The sequence below is a fragment of the Takifugu rubripes genome, chromosome 19 (assembly GCF_901000725.2).
Source record: "Takifugu rubripes chromosome 19, fTakRub1.2, whole genome shotgun sequence".
Lineage (NCBI taxonomy): Eukaryota > Metazoa > Chordata > Actinopteri > Tetraodontiformes > Tetraodontidae > Takifugu > Takifugu rubripes.
This window is the reverse complement of record NC_042303.1, coordinates 10331197-10345252: the sequence shown is the minus strand read 5'-3', so window position 1 is coordinate 10345252 and position 14056 is coordinate 10331197. Positions and strand designations below refer to the sequence as shown.

Genomic DNA, 14056 nt, shown 5'->3' with positions numbered 1-14056 from the left:
TCTGATCACAGCTGTTTGTGGATGGAACAGCTGCAGAGACGCTGGATGGAGCTTGTGCCTCATGCTAATGCTAATAGAGACATGAAGTCCCTCCTAAAGGTGGTGTCTGCTGTTGAGATGTCACCTGATTAACCATCATCTGAACACGCAGACAAGGATGCAGACTGTGGAACCTTGTCCTCTGCTCAGAGACCTGATGATGTGCAGTATACTGATAAAGCAAATGCTGAGCAGTTATCAGCTTTTGAAAGGGGGTTTCTGAATGATGTATATGTGTTACGTCTCCCCTAAATTCTGATAATAACATAAGGTAGTGTGGGGAATAAAAAAGAAAAGCAATCTTCTTGCTGCTGCCGTAATACGAGAAAGCAATACAGGCAACATTTTGAGATAATTGTTGGATCATCAGAGCTCTCACTCTCACGGGAAAACAGAGTCATTTAAAACAAACACGATGGAGCTGAAAAATAGAGCTTGGAGGGTGATCCAGGTCTGGATCAGGTGAATGCCGGACCTGGTGCGTCTGCTCAGGTGTCCAAACTGAGAGTATGACATGAGCTGTAAACCAACAGAGGTGAGGTACGCTCCACGATGCCGCTTTTATTGAAGGTGAAGCAAGAACTTAATTGGGCGGATATGATAAATCCTTTGTTCATGCTGAGTGATGCAGCTGCTGGACCAGCCTCAGTGCTTTTGACTGTGCGAATGCCATACGGATGTGGTGAAGTTGGTGTTGTTAGGGCAACTGTATCAAAAGAGGACGGGGCTGGTGTTGGTACAGAGCAGCTGAAAGCATAAACTGTGGAGTAAACCCACCAAGGGCAGACAGGATACAGATCTCAGTACGTTTCCCAACTGCTCACGGTAAAATGTTCCATGTATTCAGGCCTGTTTCGTACTTTACTTTACAAATACGGATGCAGTCGCTCTTAAAGGGTTATATAAAGGTTGACTTGGGTCTTAGATGCGCCTCTGTGAGGTATTAGCTATCTAATATAGTCTACTTTTACTGTCTGATTACACAGCCGGAGGCTCAAGAGCCAAGCTTATAAATGGCTCAGCCAGCAGTCCTCAGTGCCTCTGGCCTCTGGAATGTCCCATCTGCCAAACTGGGGTTGTTGGTAAGGTTGGACGGGTAAGAAATACTGTATCAGGGTAGGAATAATATGAGGGTATGGCGTCAGCCCCCGTGGTAATCTGTGTCCCATCCCTCATCTGGGAATCTCAGAATAGTAAGTGGGTGCTGCAGCATCAGCAGGAAAAGTAAGAATCCATAGGAGGAAGAACGGGTGCGAGTTTTCCTTCACATTCAGGGTTGAGATGGTGTTCCGCTCCATCTGTGGAGCCCAGTGTGGTATGAAGGTAAAGCAGGAATACATTAGTCGGGGTCATCGCGGTCAGAATTATTCAGCAGCGATCCCTCACTGCCCTCCGAGCTGCATAAGCTCTTGGAATAAGGAGACGTGCTTCCATATGTTCAGGAACATATTTCACATTAATCAGATTTATGTCCTGAGGTCTGTTCACACGTCAGGAAACAGGAAGTGGATCAGTGTAAATCATTCCGCCCGATACAAACCCTTAAATGAGGGGTCTCCTCAGACTGCATTTTATGACTTTATTGACTTTCTGTGGACACAACAGGCTCTTAATAAAGTAATCAGGGAATTAGCCTACTCTACCTTGTCACTTCTGTCTAGGGTGCTGCACTAATTAGCTCATGAAATCTGTTTGTGTCTTTTTTATTACGGTGCCATTTCCTGACGTCTCTATGAGGCCTAAATTAGCCGGTTTAGCTGGAGTCCTGCTGCACCAACAGCAGCCTGCTGCTCTGACATTTCTGGGCCAGAAGCAGGTGGGGAGATGAAGGATGGTAATTTAACAAAGGCCAACCACCTACTGACTCTATTTCAAAGGACATGGCTGCTGAAGCTTGAGGAGAACCACCTTTATTTTTTATTTAGATTACTCTCCTTCATATGCTGTTTGATGTAGTGCTGTTTTCTTTACAGCAGTTGTAACTAAGAAATTAGGCTTATACATATATTTTAATACATAAGTGGGGTTTATAGAAAGACAAATTAATGCCTCATTCTGTGTTGAAGAGTATTTGTTCTCAGTCAGTCATGTAGAAACTTGTGATGAGTGTTTTTTCCCCATTTGTAAGGCCCGTTATTAACTGTGTTATTTCTATGGTCCATCGAATTTAGTCAATAATTAGCAGGTATTCAGACACGTGCCTGATTGTTAATGCTGCTCATTCTGCAGACTCCTGACTGTAGTCAGGGATGATTTATTGGGGGGGGCATAGGGGAGGTTTATTCACCTGCAAAATTTCTTTATATTAACTTCGGTGTGATGAAACCCTCTGGACACACATTTCTCCTGCAGAGTCTTGATTTTTATTAATTAAGATGCATAACAGGCGGTGTATCAACGCTGCCTCACTTGTGCCTCTTCCCAAGCTCACGCACTAACCTCACGCTCACGCACGTGAGCTGCCGGGCACGGCCATATTCACACGACTACACCACTCTCCCAACATATGCAACACCTGACCTTTGCACCCATTCGCAATTTTCTTTTTGATACTCGAAGAACTACTAGAAGGATGAACTAACTAAGCACCAAATGATGAAGAAAGGAGAGTTTCACCTCTGACCTTTTGTGTACCCTCAGGTACCCTTAGTCTAAACTTGCCTCAGCAGCTGGAAATATGTTGAGATTTGCATTTACACATGTTGCTGCACATGCACGCGCATGTGCGTTGTTTCCTGCTTTGATCGTTATTCTGGGCTAAAGGTTAAATGTTTGATTTAGTCTCCACAGATAAAGGTCACATCAGCTTGTGTGCCGTTCTAATTAGCATTATTGCATAATTACAGGCAAAATTAACAGTTTTAATGCAATTTTTTCAAAAGCTAAAACATCCTACTTCTAATTCTTTTCACCTTATCTTGATAAAACGTTCAAGAAGACACTTTCTTCTACCCAAACCAACATCTCTAAACATAATACTTTCAACCCATGGTAAAGCTGCACCGAGCCATAAAACTCCGTTTCATATTTTTCAGTGAGATATGAGGAAGACTATTTCAAGTTCAGGCATGTTTTCCAGTCGGTGAATTCTAAAGTAATCTTCTGCTTCACGCTAGAGTAAGCATCCTTTTCCCCCAGACGAGTCTGGCACTGTAACACTCCTGGTAAATTGATCTCCTGTGTTGCGGCAGCCGCAGACTCCTTCACAGAGGAGAAAAAGAGAAATTGTTATTGTTTCAGGCTTCCTGTCAGAGTGTCACGGGAGGATCCTCCGCAGAAATACGGCGCCAACAGGAAACAAAATGGTGCCTGAAGATTTTAAACGGGCTGCTCTATGATTAACAGTTGGGAGAGAGAAGGAGGCAGCTGATGAATGTTGACTAACCCCTCTGATGGTGCAGCGGTGGTTTCAGTGAGCAGCTAGTATCATGATAATGGAAAATGAATCTTTGAAACACAATAAAACCCTCTCTGCTCGCTCTGTTCGACAGCGTTTAAGCCCTTTCGGCTTCCTGTGGTGCGGGTGCAGAGGACCTTTCTGCTGTTATTACTGCGCTTCTTCTCCCGGGGAGAAGCCTCGGAGGATGGAGTGAGCAGCGATCAGTGACGCAGAACCAACCGGAGGAAGGCGATGAGGGGGCATTAAGGCTGGCGGGGAGGGGGGGACGGAGAAGGAAATTCACCGCAGGAGTTATAACGCAGGAGCTGCGGAGGAATCTTAATCATCACGAGGGAAGGGATCCTGGGAGAGAACGAAGTGGATGAGTTGAGGGATTTGGGGGTTTGAAACTTTTAAAAGAGGTTTACTGATTAAGGAGGATGCAGGGAAGGATTGTCTCCACGGCTGAAGTGAGGCGTGCACGCAGGACGGACAGAGAAGGAGCACCCGCATCAGCAGGCTCAGCTCCTCCAGCTAATGAGCTGACATCAATCACTCCGCAGCTAGTGGCCATTGGTCTGCACTTCCCATATCGAGCCTCACACACACAAGGTCAACGTCTGGACCTGCAGCAGTGGGGTCTGGACAGCTGCCCACTCAGCCAGCAGGGAAACAACGTGAGGTCGGAAAGTGCAGAGACGATAACCCGCCACACTTATCTCAGACGTTGTTTTGTTTTTTTTAATTTGGAACTGTCAGAAGACTTCCAGCCGCTTTCTTCAGACCGCTGTGCTGATGGATGCGGGGGAGCTGGAGTCAGGTTTTCATCATCAGACGGGAGCTGTAGCTTCAGTTGGGACATAAAAGTTTCACAAAGTCTTTTCCAGGATTATTTCATGAACGATAAAACCTGACTGACTTGAGCACGAGCTTTTTGATGGTATCTTCTCCGGACGTGGTCTGTATATCTAATAATAAAAGTCTCCAAGCTCCATATCGTTGGTGAGATCCAGTTTGCGGCGTGAATCAGGAAACATTGCAGCCAAGGAAAACTTCAAGAGCGGAGATGCAAATGAGCTTCTACTGGCTGGGTAATTACAGGACCATGGAGGCTAAAACACTGACAGAGAGAACATAATGATTGGATTATAAATGAGAGTCCTCAGTAATTAACTTGCCTCGCTCCTGCTGTCTGATACAGTGAGGAAACAGTGAAGATATTAGTTGTTCTGAGTGGGGCTCACTGCGGAGAGAAGAGCCTATTCAGGTTCTCTTATAGCTCTAAGTTATTGCAAGACAGAGCCATTGACCTTGAAGCCTTTATATATTGAAACGCCACCTTGGAGTCGAATTCAGGACACAGAAAACCGACCGGGTCTATTTTTTAAGGGCTCTTTCTTTAAAATCCTGCACCACTGAGCAGTTCTCTGTTATATATGTTTTTCTCCACCCTCATTTATCCTCGTCATTAATCGACACTCTCCATAGTGGACACCTTTTCTCTTACTATTGACGACAGCTTTGCCTTCCCCTCAGGTTAAGAATTGGTCTCGTCCTCGACAGCAGTCTCTCTTTCCAATCCCACATCAATAGCATCATCCGATGCCCTCCCTTCGTGGCATCACCTGCCTCTGACCCCCCCCTCCCTCCATCCACCACATCACCCCAGTTGTACAACAGCCCCACTGGCTCCCCGTCAAGTTCTGCACTGACATCAAAATCTGTTAACATTCAAAGACACTGGCAACCTCATCGCTCCATGCCTGACTGACCTCCTTCATCTTGCCACTCACCCCCCAGGCCCTTAGGTCCTACCTAACAGTCCACACAAGTTACGCCTGACGTATCCTAGATAAAACGGGCGTCACAGATCGGGGTACTTGGGAGCGACTGATGATGTTTCACAAGCACGCAAGTGCAGACAAAGACTTTCCAAGCACTCAAGTGAGGAGCTAATCTGTGTGTGTGTCTGCACCACTTTCAAATATGATAATAAAGAATCAAAGAGGAGAATGTCAGATCTTCAGTCAAAGAGTCTGATGTATTCGCTCACATGTGAGTCATCCAACGCTCCAGGTAATGAACTCATCCAGGTTATGCGTCAGTTATTTGGGATATGATAAATCATCGGCCCTCGGGGGTAAACATAATTACAATCACAAACAACTCTCACAGGAGCAAATCGTTATGGGAACGAGCACTAGCAGAGGAAGCTAAATACTTCTGTCAGGCTGAGGTGGATCTCTCCCTCTCCTGACATACAAAACCAAAAACCCCTGTATGTCTGCCAGTTGGACAACTGTTGTAGCATAAAATAAATAAATATTAAGCTCCGAGACAAAAGAACTTTTGTTTTTTCCATATAATTGCGGGTGCCAGGAGCATAGCGTGGCTCTTGTTTGTGTTTCTGTGGCAATTAGCTACTGTCAGATGACAGAAGCAGCAACTCCAGCAGACAATTGTTGTGTTCGACAGAATCAAACAGAACAGAAGCATTTGGTTTGAGATCTGGACCAGTTGCAGATGGCTCACTCCAAACACACGATGTTTAATGGCGAGGCCAAAGGCGTCACTGCATGGAGCCGGGGATGCTGCAGAGAGCAGGTCTGGGATGCTGTAAATTCCTGTGAGGAGGATTCTGCTCCCAACCACAGATGCTTGTCTCTCAGCCCCAGCGAGCATCCTTCAGTCAGAATGTGCAACTTCACAGTGCACACGGCTACAGCACATAGCAACCGTGCCGACAGGATATGTGTGCACTAATGTGCGATTCATTTTGATGAGGAAGAGGGTCCCCTGGAGGACGGGCTCTGCTCTCCCCCTGGAACCCTCCTAGATTTAATTATCCACATGTTGTGCAGTGTTTCTCTCCTCATGAAGTCACTCCTTCTTTGCTCCTGAAGACTGCTGCGAAGCCGCTATTAGTATAGCTAAGGGCAGTAACGTCCAACCGCTCCAGCCCAGAGTCCTGATCCTGGTCCAGATTGGTGCTTTTGATGAAAGCCCAAATCAGACAACGTAAACTCCAACAGCAGCTGGAATTTTTTACTTTGGAGAAAGCAGCTACACTCACACATGTGACATTCCTTAGTCATTTTGAAAGATCATCGGTCACCAGCATCCTCCCCATTTAAATTATTATGGCAACAATTCTGTGAGGAACATGTGCTGTGTAATTTTTGCATATTGCGTCTCTTTTATGGTCTGTCTGCGAAAAAGAAAACACATGCAGGGGACGTTTGAGACTCGACCTGAAGGTGGAGGTCGGTCTGAAGCCCTGCTCATGCCTTCACTGTCTGCAGCTCATCCTTCAAGGTTACAGAAACCTGCATTATTATCTGGATCTTACCCATTAAACCTTTCTCACTGTGGTCTTTACTGAAGAGTGTCAGCATGAAAGATGATGTCACACCTATAGTTGCTTATTTTGTGGCCGCTCTTTCTGTCCTGCAGTGCAGGGAAAAGAGGAACAAATAGCTTCCATCCCCTTTAACAAGAAGTCCTAACAAACAAATAATTAGTGAATGTTTAAGTCCTCATATGTCCTTTTTATAGATGTGCCTTGCTCTACAGACACAGTCCTCCTTGGAAAGCAAAGAGGGATCGCCAAACTGACACACTTGGCTGGCTCAGATATCTCCCGTGGCATTATTATGGCCTGCCGGAGTAATCTGAGCAATAATGAACTTCTGTTAGCTAATCCGCACAGCAGGTTCCACAAATACTGCTCCAAAAACCTGCAGCCTTCATAAATAACGCAGCAATAATTCACAAATAATCGACTTTTTAGACTCTATCCTCTGTCGTCTTCTTAAAGTCAGGTAAGAAAAACGTAACCCTGACCAGAACCCCGGCCATTTATTTTCCTCCCACAGTTTCTCCCCTGTGATGTAATCTATGGGTCCCTGAAGGGCCCTTTTCTCCCGTGCAGGTTTTCTCTGGGCAGAATGGCGTTGCAGTCTTAATGGCTGCACGTGGGCCATGGATCACAGCAGCCTTGAAGCAGCCTTTCAGGCCTAATGCTGCAGGGGCTCCAGGAGTATTGATGCATTGTGTTATGTGTGATTATAAACACAGATTAATAGACGGTGCAATTTCAGCAGAGGGCAGAGAATGATGTCGGATCTGGGACGTGTTTCTGCGGGGGCTTTGGCTCCAGGTTTGGGTTTCGCCACCAGAGACGTGACAGCATGACCTTCCATTTACAGCGCATATAGTTTCATTTTCAGCCTGTCCCCAGGGATGAATTTGCCCTCTTTTTTTCTTGTAGAGTGCTGGCCACATTTAATCCAGGTTCCTGCAAAATAGTGTATTTATGGAAGCAACTTCTTCTGTGTTTTAGCTGGAGAGCTGCGATGAGGGAGGTTTCATTACCACATATCATTTCATTTGCTTCACATTAAGTTCATGTGCTGTGGGAGAGACACGTTTGATTTAACTCATTCCACATGTTTGCGCCCGATAATGATGAAATGTGTGACCCCTGACGACTCCAAAGTCACGTTGCCTCCTTTCACCAGAGGTTGTTTTCTGGACTGGACTTGTGAGGAATCCTGTCAGGAAGCCGTGGAATGGATAGTGCCGTGACTCTTCTGACTTTTGTGTGTCTGCAGCTCTGTAATAGATGGCTGAACACGTATTCTTGTCACACCAAACGGGAACAATTAGAGTAGAATAGCTTCTCTAAGCTTTTAATTTTGGGATTATAACACCAACAAGCATTCAGTTCTTGTCATCTTTTTTCACTTTTGGGATTATAACGTGCTCCCAACAATGTATCTCTAATCCGCTCTGTCATCTCCGCTCAGCACAAAACAAGAAACTGATCCCACAGCTTTGAATTAGCTGTAATTAAGATCAACCTTTATTAACAAAAACCTCCCTTTTTAAGATCTTAACTTCTCCATTTCTCTCCCTCTCCTGCTTTTTTCTTATTAAATAAAGTCTTCAGAAAATTATGAAGTACCAAAAAGTAATGACAGGTCGATCCTCTTTGGTTTCTTTTTCTGGGGGGGGATTTCTGGACTTTTTACAGACTTTTAATACAGTGTTTTGTTTTGATTTGTTTTGATTTGTCTGATCTTCAAACAGCCTGGTGGAAGTGTTTCTGCTGTCATGAGCTCTCAGCACATCGTCTCTAATCAGCACCTTATGATGCTGTCAGGCTCTTAGATTTACTCACATAATTAAACGTTCCACTCCATTCTACACGAGCAGTGCAGTTTTGGCGCTGTTTAATGGGGATGTTGGTGCAACTTCAATTTGTAAAAGTGAAAACAGGCTTATTATACAGGCCTCCAATCAGCTCTGAGGATTTTCATCATGCGTGAATTCCTCTTTTATTTCCTGCACTTATTTCCACCATCACCTTAATGAGAATCGTTGTTTTAATTTGGACCTCAGTCCACGAGACCCTCAAACCTGTCGTTCTACTGTCGACCCAGAGATTCTGGGTTCAAGGGGCATTTCAGGACGTCAGACGTAACATTTAGAATCAGACAATATCATATTGCAAAATAGTAATTAGCGTTATAGCAAAGCTCTACTTGCATTTATTACGATCACTGTTAGCTCTGAACTTAGTTCACCGACGACCTCGTCACATCTCTTGCCAATATCTCCAGCAGAGGAGGCAAATATGCATCTCATTCATGAGGTGATGTTCCTAGAGCTCATCCACATTTCATAACTGCAACAGTGCAGCAACGGCTCACTTATTTCCTCTTGAAACACAAATGAATCCTGTTTCTTAGAACTGGAGGTCATTCAAACCAATAACAAGTCGATCTGGCCGAGGGGTGTTCAAACACCAAAGGTTTATGGGTACTATTCATGCTAAAGCATCCACATAAATGGTATTTAATTACATAAATTACCAGTAACACTTATAATTAACATAATCAGAGATGATGGATCCGGATGCACCTCAGATGTGCGATATTCTGAAAACCCTGGCTGACATGTTTCAGTCCATTTATTGGATTTCTTGGGAGTACATACGTACCGAGTGACATAAGACTGAAACCTCCTGTTGTTTACAAAACCTGTTTGTCTTGCTAAACATGGTGACACCTACAGTCTTAGCATGGGTTGCCCCAATGTTGAAGCCAACTGACCGGTAAAATTAACATTTGCACTGTTGTTATCTGACAAAGCCTCTCATATTATGCTGTTTACATGGTCACATGAATAACCTGATAACTCCCGAAAATCAGATTTTCGCAGTCACACTGGTGGAAATCAGTAAGCGGCTTCAGCGTCCAATCACTAATTAATAGATGGAGGAAAAGGTCGACTTAACGACACCTGGACAGTTGTTGACAGGTCAGCCGGATGGAGAGAGGAGGGAGGAGAAGGTTGCTGAGCCTGAAAGAGACCGTGTTGGCACTTAATTGAAACAGTGGAATATGCAGATGAGGATTGGACCTGAAGGTGAGAGACTGTGCAGATGCTGTCACTCATGCAGTGACTCTCAGACGGATGTGATTCACGCTGTTTGGTGGCTGTGACCAGCTAGAACACATGTAAAATATGCAGACACACCTCTAAGGGAGGCACATTCCCGCCTGTATCTGGCACAAACTTAATAGCTGTTAAGGAATGAATAACATCTGTTGAATCACTTTCAGATGGACAGCGGAAGAGTTTTTTAAACCATTGAATTTATAGAGACATTTTTAAATATATTGTAATCCTGCAAGGAAAAAACCTGCAGAACCATTGTGTTTTAGCATGAAGTCAGGCTGATTCCAACAATCGTCTTTACTGAGAGGATGTTCTGCTGCTGTCTCCCCTGCAGACGCTCCAGTGCGCCACAGACAGAAGACCATGGTGACGGACATGTGCTACCCGGCCCAGATATCCAGCCTGATGGACTTTGGCACCCCGGACTGTTCGCTGGGAAAAGGTAGAGAGATCTGTAGTGTTGCCGTGGTGACAGCGGGACGTATGAGCATCGATACACGCTGGCGGTTAAAAGACACCAAGCGGCGAGCCCTGCCGAGCGCACGGCACCAGAACGGAGGTCAAGAGCATGAGAACAAGCAGCTAACAGCGCTAAGTTGCTTAACTGGAGGACCACGGAGTTCAATCGTGGCGGGTGAACTGCTTGTTTTGCCTCCCAGAAGTGGGTTTTCTTGGCGGCTCATTTATGTGGAGCTCATTGTCGGGAACTTTTGAACGCGTTGCGTTGAATTAAGGCCAGATATTTCCTATTTTCACCAACATTCAGTTAGGAAACCAAAGGCAAGCGTGTGGGGAGGCAGCTGCTAAATCCCACACTGAGAAACATCACCACATTTCTACAGACGCGATCAATAGCCAAACTAGACAAGATTATTGAGCACAAACTGGACGGTTTCCTCTGGTCTGTTTACACGCCCACACGTTGCCTTGCCGCGAGCACGCCTGCTGCGCCACATTTTGGCCGAGTCAGGCGTCCTGCCGGAGCTTCTCTTCTCGTCTTAATGCTGTTTTGATGACCATTTATGATTTAATTCAAAGATTTCTCCATTTCTGCCGGAGTGTGCTGCCATAAATCACAGCTGGCCATTACTGTTATAATGCAATAAAGAGCAGCTGTAAAGTGTGAAATGTCACTAGTTATTTTGTTCCTCAGCTCAGGCAAATTGCCTCTCATCCCAACAAATTAGGCGGTCCGAAATAATAATAATGATACAAAAGAAAAAATCAATTATTCTCTCCACAACATGCTGCTTTTCTCATTGTTCCCTCACTGATACCACATATTTTCTAACAGTTCTTCACTTCACGTCTCCCCATCAGCGGTGGCCTTTTTTCCCCAGCCGTCGTCCTCCTGACACTTTTTTCTCTGGAGTCCCTCTAATATTTAAATGCTGCTCTGTCCCTGCTCCCTGGTAACTCTCCATCCCAGCAGAGATATCGCTGACTGACAGGTGGAACCCTGTGCAGCTGAGAGACCAAAGAGGACGGACAAGAGTCACTGAGGGCGGAGGAGAATTCTTAATGCAAATGACGTGGGAATACAGAGGGTGAGGTCCTGCAAGAATAACACACTGGAAAATACCAACCGGACCAATTATGCCTGTCTGTCTATATTAGGAACAGAGAGTTTGACTCTTTCTCCATCACTCGGATGAATGAGCCATTGATTCTCCAAGTATCAGCCTTGACGGATCTGATGCCTCCTGTGACAGCTGTTGAGACCAAACACTTTCCAATCTGAAGCAGCTGTAACAGAATCAGCCTCTGGCAGGTTGATAAAATGTGCAAACGTTACTGAGAAACAAACATCAAGCTCGCATTTGTAAATAAGGACGACCACCGAGTTTCTTGAGGGCTCATGTCTTTATTGGGGGGGCATTTTATCAAAACGGTCGGAACTTAGCAAGTAAAATAAACTTCTCTCTGACTTCCTCGCGCCTCAGGGCTTCAGGCCCTGCAGGGCAAAAGTGGACCATCCTCAACATTTACACCATAAATTCCTGTAAGGTTGCATCGTCGTCGCCCCGAGTCAGCGGCGGGCCACGCCGATCCCTCAGAGGGTGAAAAGATAACAGGGTCCTTTTGAATAAACCGGCCAGTGTAGAGCCGAACCAGTTCCGAAACACGCCTCAACTTTATCACCCCGGCGCAGTTGTGATCCACTCTCGGTGCATTTGCATTTCCCCTCAGGGCATCTTTATGCAGTTGTCAAATTACTGACTTCCAAAATTCACATTCAAGAAATGAGACAGAAACCCGCCCAGATTACTAAGTCGGCGTGGCCGTGGCAGCACTTTGTTTTCAGTTTCACTGCTGTCTGCCGTCTCCCAGCCATCAGGTGGAGTCAGAGCTCCACTCGCTCACCTGTGGTGCAGTCTGGCTTCCCCTCCCCCTTCACCTATTTATGCACTCAGTCTGGGTAGGGTGGGGGGACATGAAACCAAGGAGGGGGCTGTGGGATGAGAGGCTGTGTCGCTAAACAGGTACACAGAAATTTGAAAGAAAGAGAAACAGGGAGGCAGAAAGACTGTGCTCTCTGCTGAGCACTTCCTGCTAACCTGTGTGGGCGGGGCCTCTGACGACAGGGCGGAGCTCTTCCCTGGCTGCTGCTGCTTGGTTGTAATTGTTTGAATGGCGAGCGCTGTGTGCATGTGTGTGTATGTGTGTGTGTGTAGCTGCTTGTGTGTCTGTTGGTTTCACCTGCTATGAGTGCTCACACCACAGTTGACAGTGGAGCCCGTCGGAGCTGTCGCCCTGGAGGACATGAGGTCCGAGAAGGAGGAAAAGGGAAGAAGTGGTGAGTGACAGATCGGAAGATTAGACAGCTGCAGCTTGTGCGTGCTGGAGGTGCAAAAGTCTGAGAAGTGAAGGGTGTGTGTGTGTGTGTGTGTGTGGGTGTGTGTGAGTGTGTGTCTGTGTTCTCGCTATGATTGTATTAGAAGAATCTGAGCTAAGGTACCGTTTCTATCACCACAGTTGCAGCAATCAGTAAACTACATCTGCCCGGTTTCATTTTTAAGTGCTTTAATCATCAAACATTCTGTCCAACAGAATAAATGTTTTGATTCTGTTGGTGGGTGACAGATTAACCAGCTGTCCGCCTTCAAAATGCCAGCAGAAGTATTTTCACCCCAGGTCTTGTGTTACACAAAACTCTGTTTTCTGAACCATGAACACGTAACGTTCATGCTGTGATTCTGACATTTCCAACCCGTTTAATGGAGTAAATATGCGACTGAGGCGTCCACATTTGCTGGTGATTGTGACTTAAATCATTGTTGTACTGGGACACAGACTAAATGCTGACTCATGACATGTAGAGTGTCAGAATATTAAACGAGGGGCTCTTGTGTTTGGATGAAACCCGTCATCGATGTGACGATGCACTGTGACAGAAAGTCTCGATGTGTGCATGATGGCGTGCACACGCCTCTCCACGTGTGTTCCCGCGGCTCCTGGGTGACCACAGCTGACGCTGAATCCTCTGTGTTTGGCGTGCCTGCTGCAGAGGCTGCTGTGCCCTGAGGTCAGTACTCCAAATCGTAGGAGATAATGAGTTGACGGATAGAAACGCGGCAGACAGATGGTCCCGTCACCGCCGGGCAGGGCGGTGCGGCACATCTCTGCCGCCCTGGCCGGGCTTCTTTCCGTAATGTCTCCTTGGTGTACCACTCGGAGGTAATCAAGAACCGGCACGGCTCTGGCCGCCTGCACAGGTGTGACTGAGAGGATTATTATCATCACTATATTAACACGGTTTGTTCTTCCGAGTTCAACTCTGAACGCGTTCCGCAGCATCACGCCGGGCTCTCGACGCAGCGTGCGCCCCCCGGAAAAGAGTGTTGTGTGTGAAATGCAGCCCTCCGCAGAGCCGATCCTGCTGTTTCTGTCCCATAACTCATTCAAAACAGTTATATAAAATGGCCCTTGGCTTTTTGTTCCCCCTCAATTTATGCATGTGGAGCAGCATCATGGGGTCCTTCATCATGAGGGCTGCTCCTTTGTGAAGTTTGGAGAGTTTCAGGCTCTCTGTTCAACTGCTCTCTACTCTGTGAGACGGCTTTTGCACATTTTGTGAAAAGCCAGTTTGTTCCCTATAACTTTTTAGGTGACTGACATTTTAAGAAGGGTCCATTATTTTCTTTTGTCAGGGATATTTTTGGAAAGCTGCTG

General features: G+C 46.0%; 1 protein-coding gene across 1 annotated transcript in view; it reads left to right on the top strand.

The window, feature by feature from the left end:
* The window catches only part of kaznb (kazrin, periplakin interacting protein b), a 67461-nt gene that overhangs the window by 39012 nt on the left and 14393 nt on the right, over positions 1-14056 (top strand). Inside the window, exon 5 of the mRNA XM_011613979.2 lies at positions 10218-10325. Coding sequence (XP_011612281.2) covers positions 10218-10325 — 108 coding nt within the window. The remainder of the gene's footprint in view (positions 1-10217; positions 10326-14056) is intronic.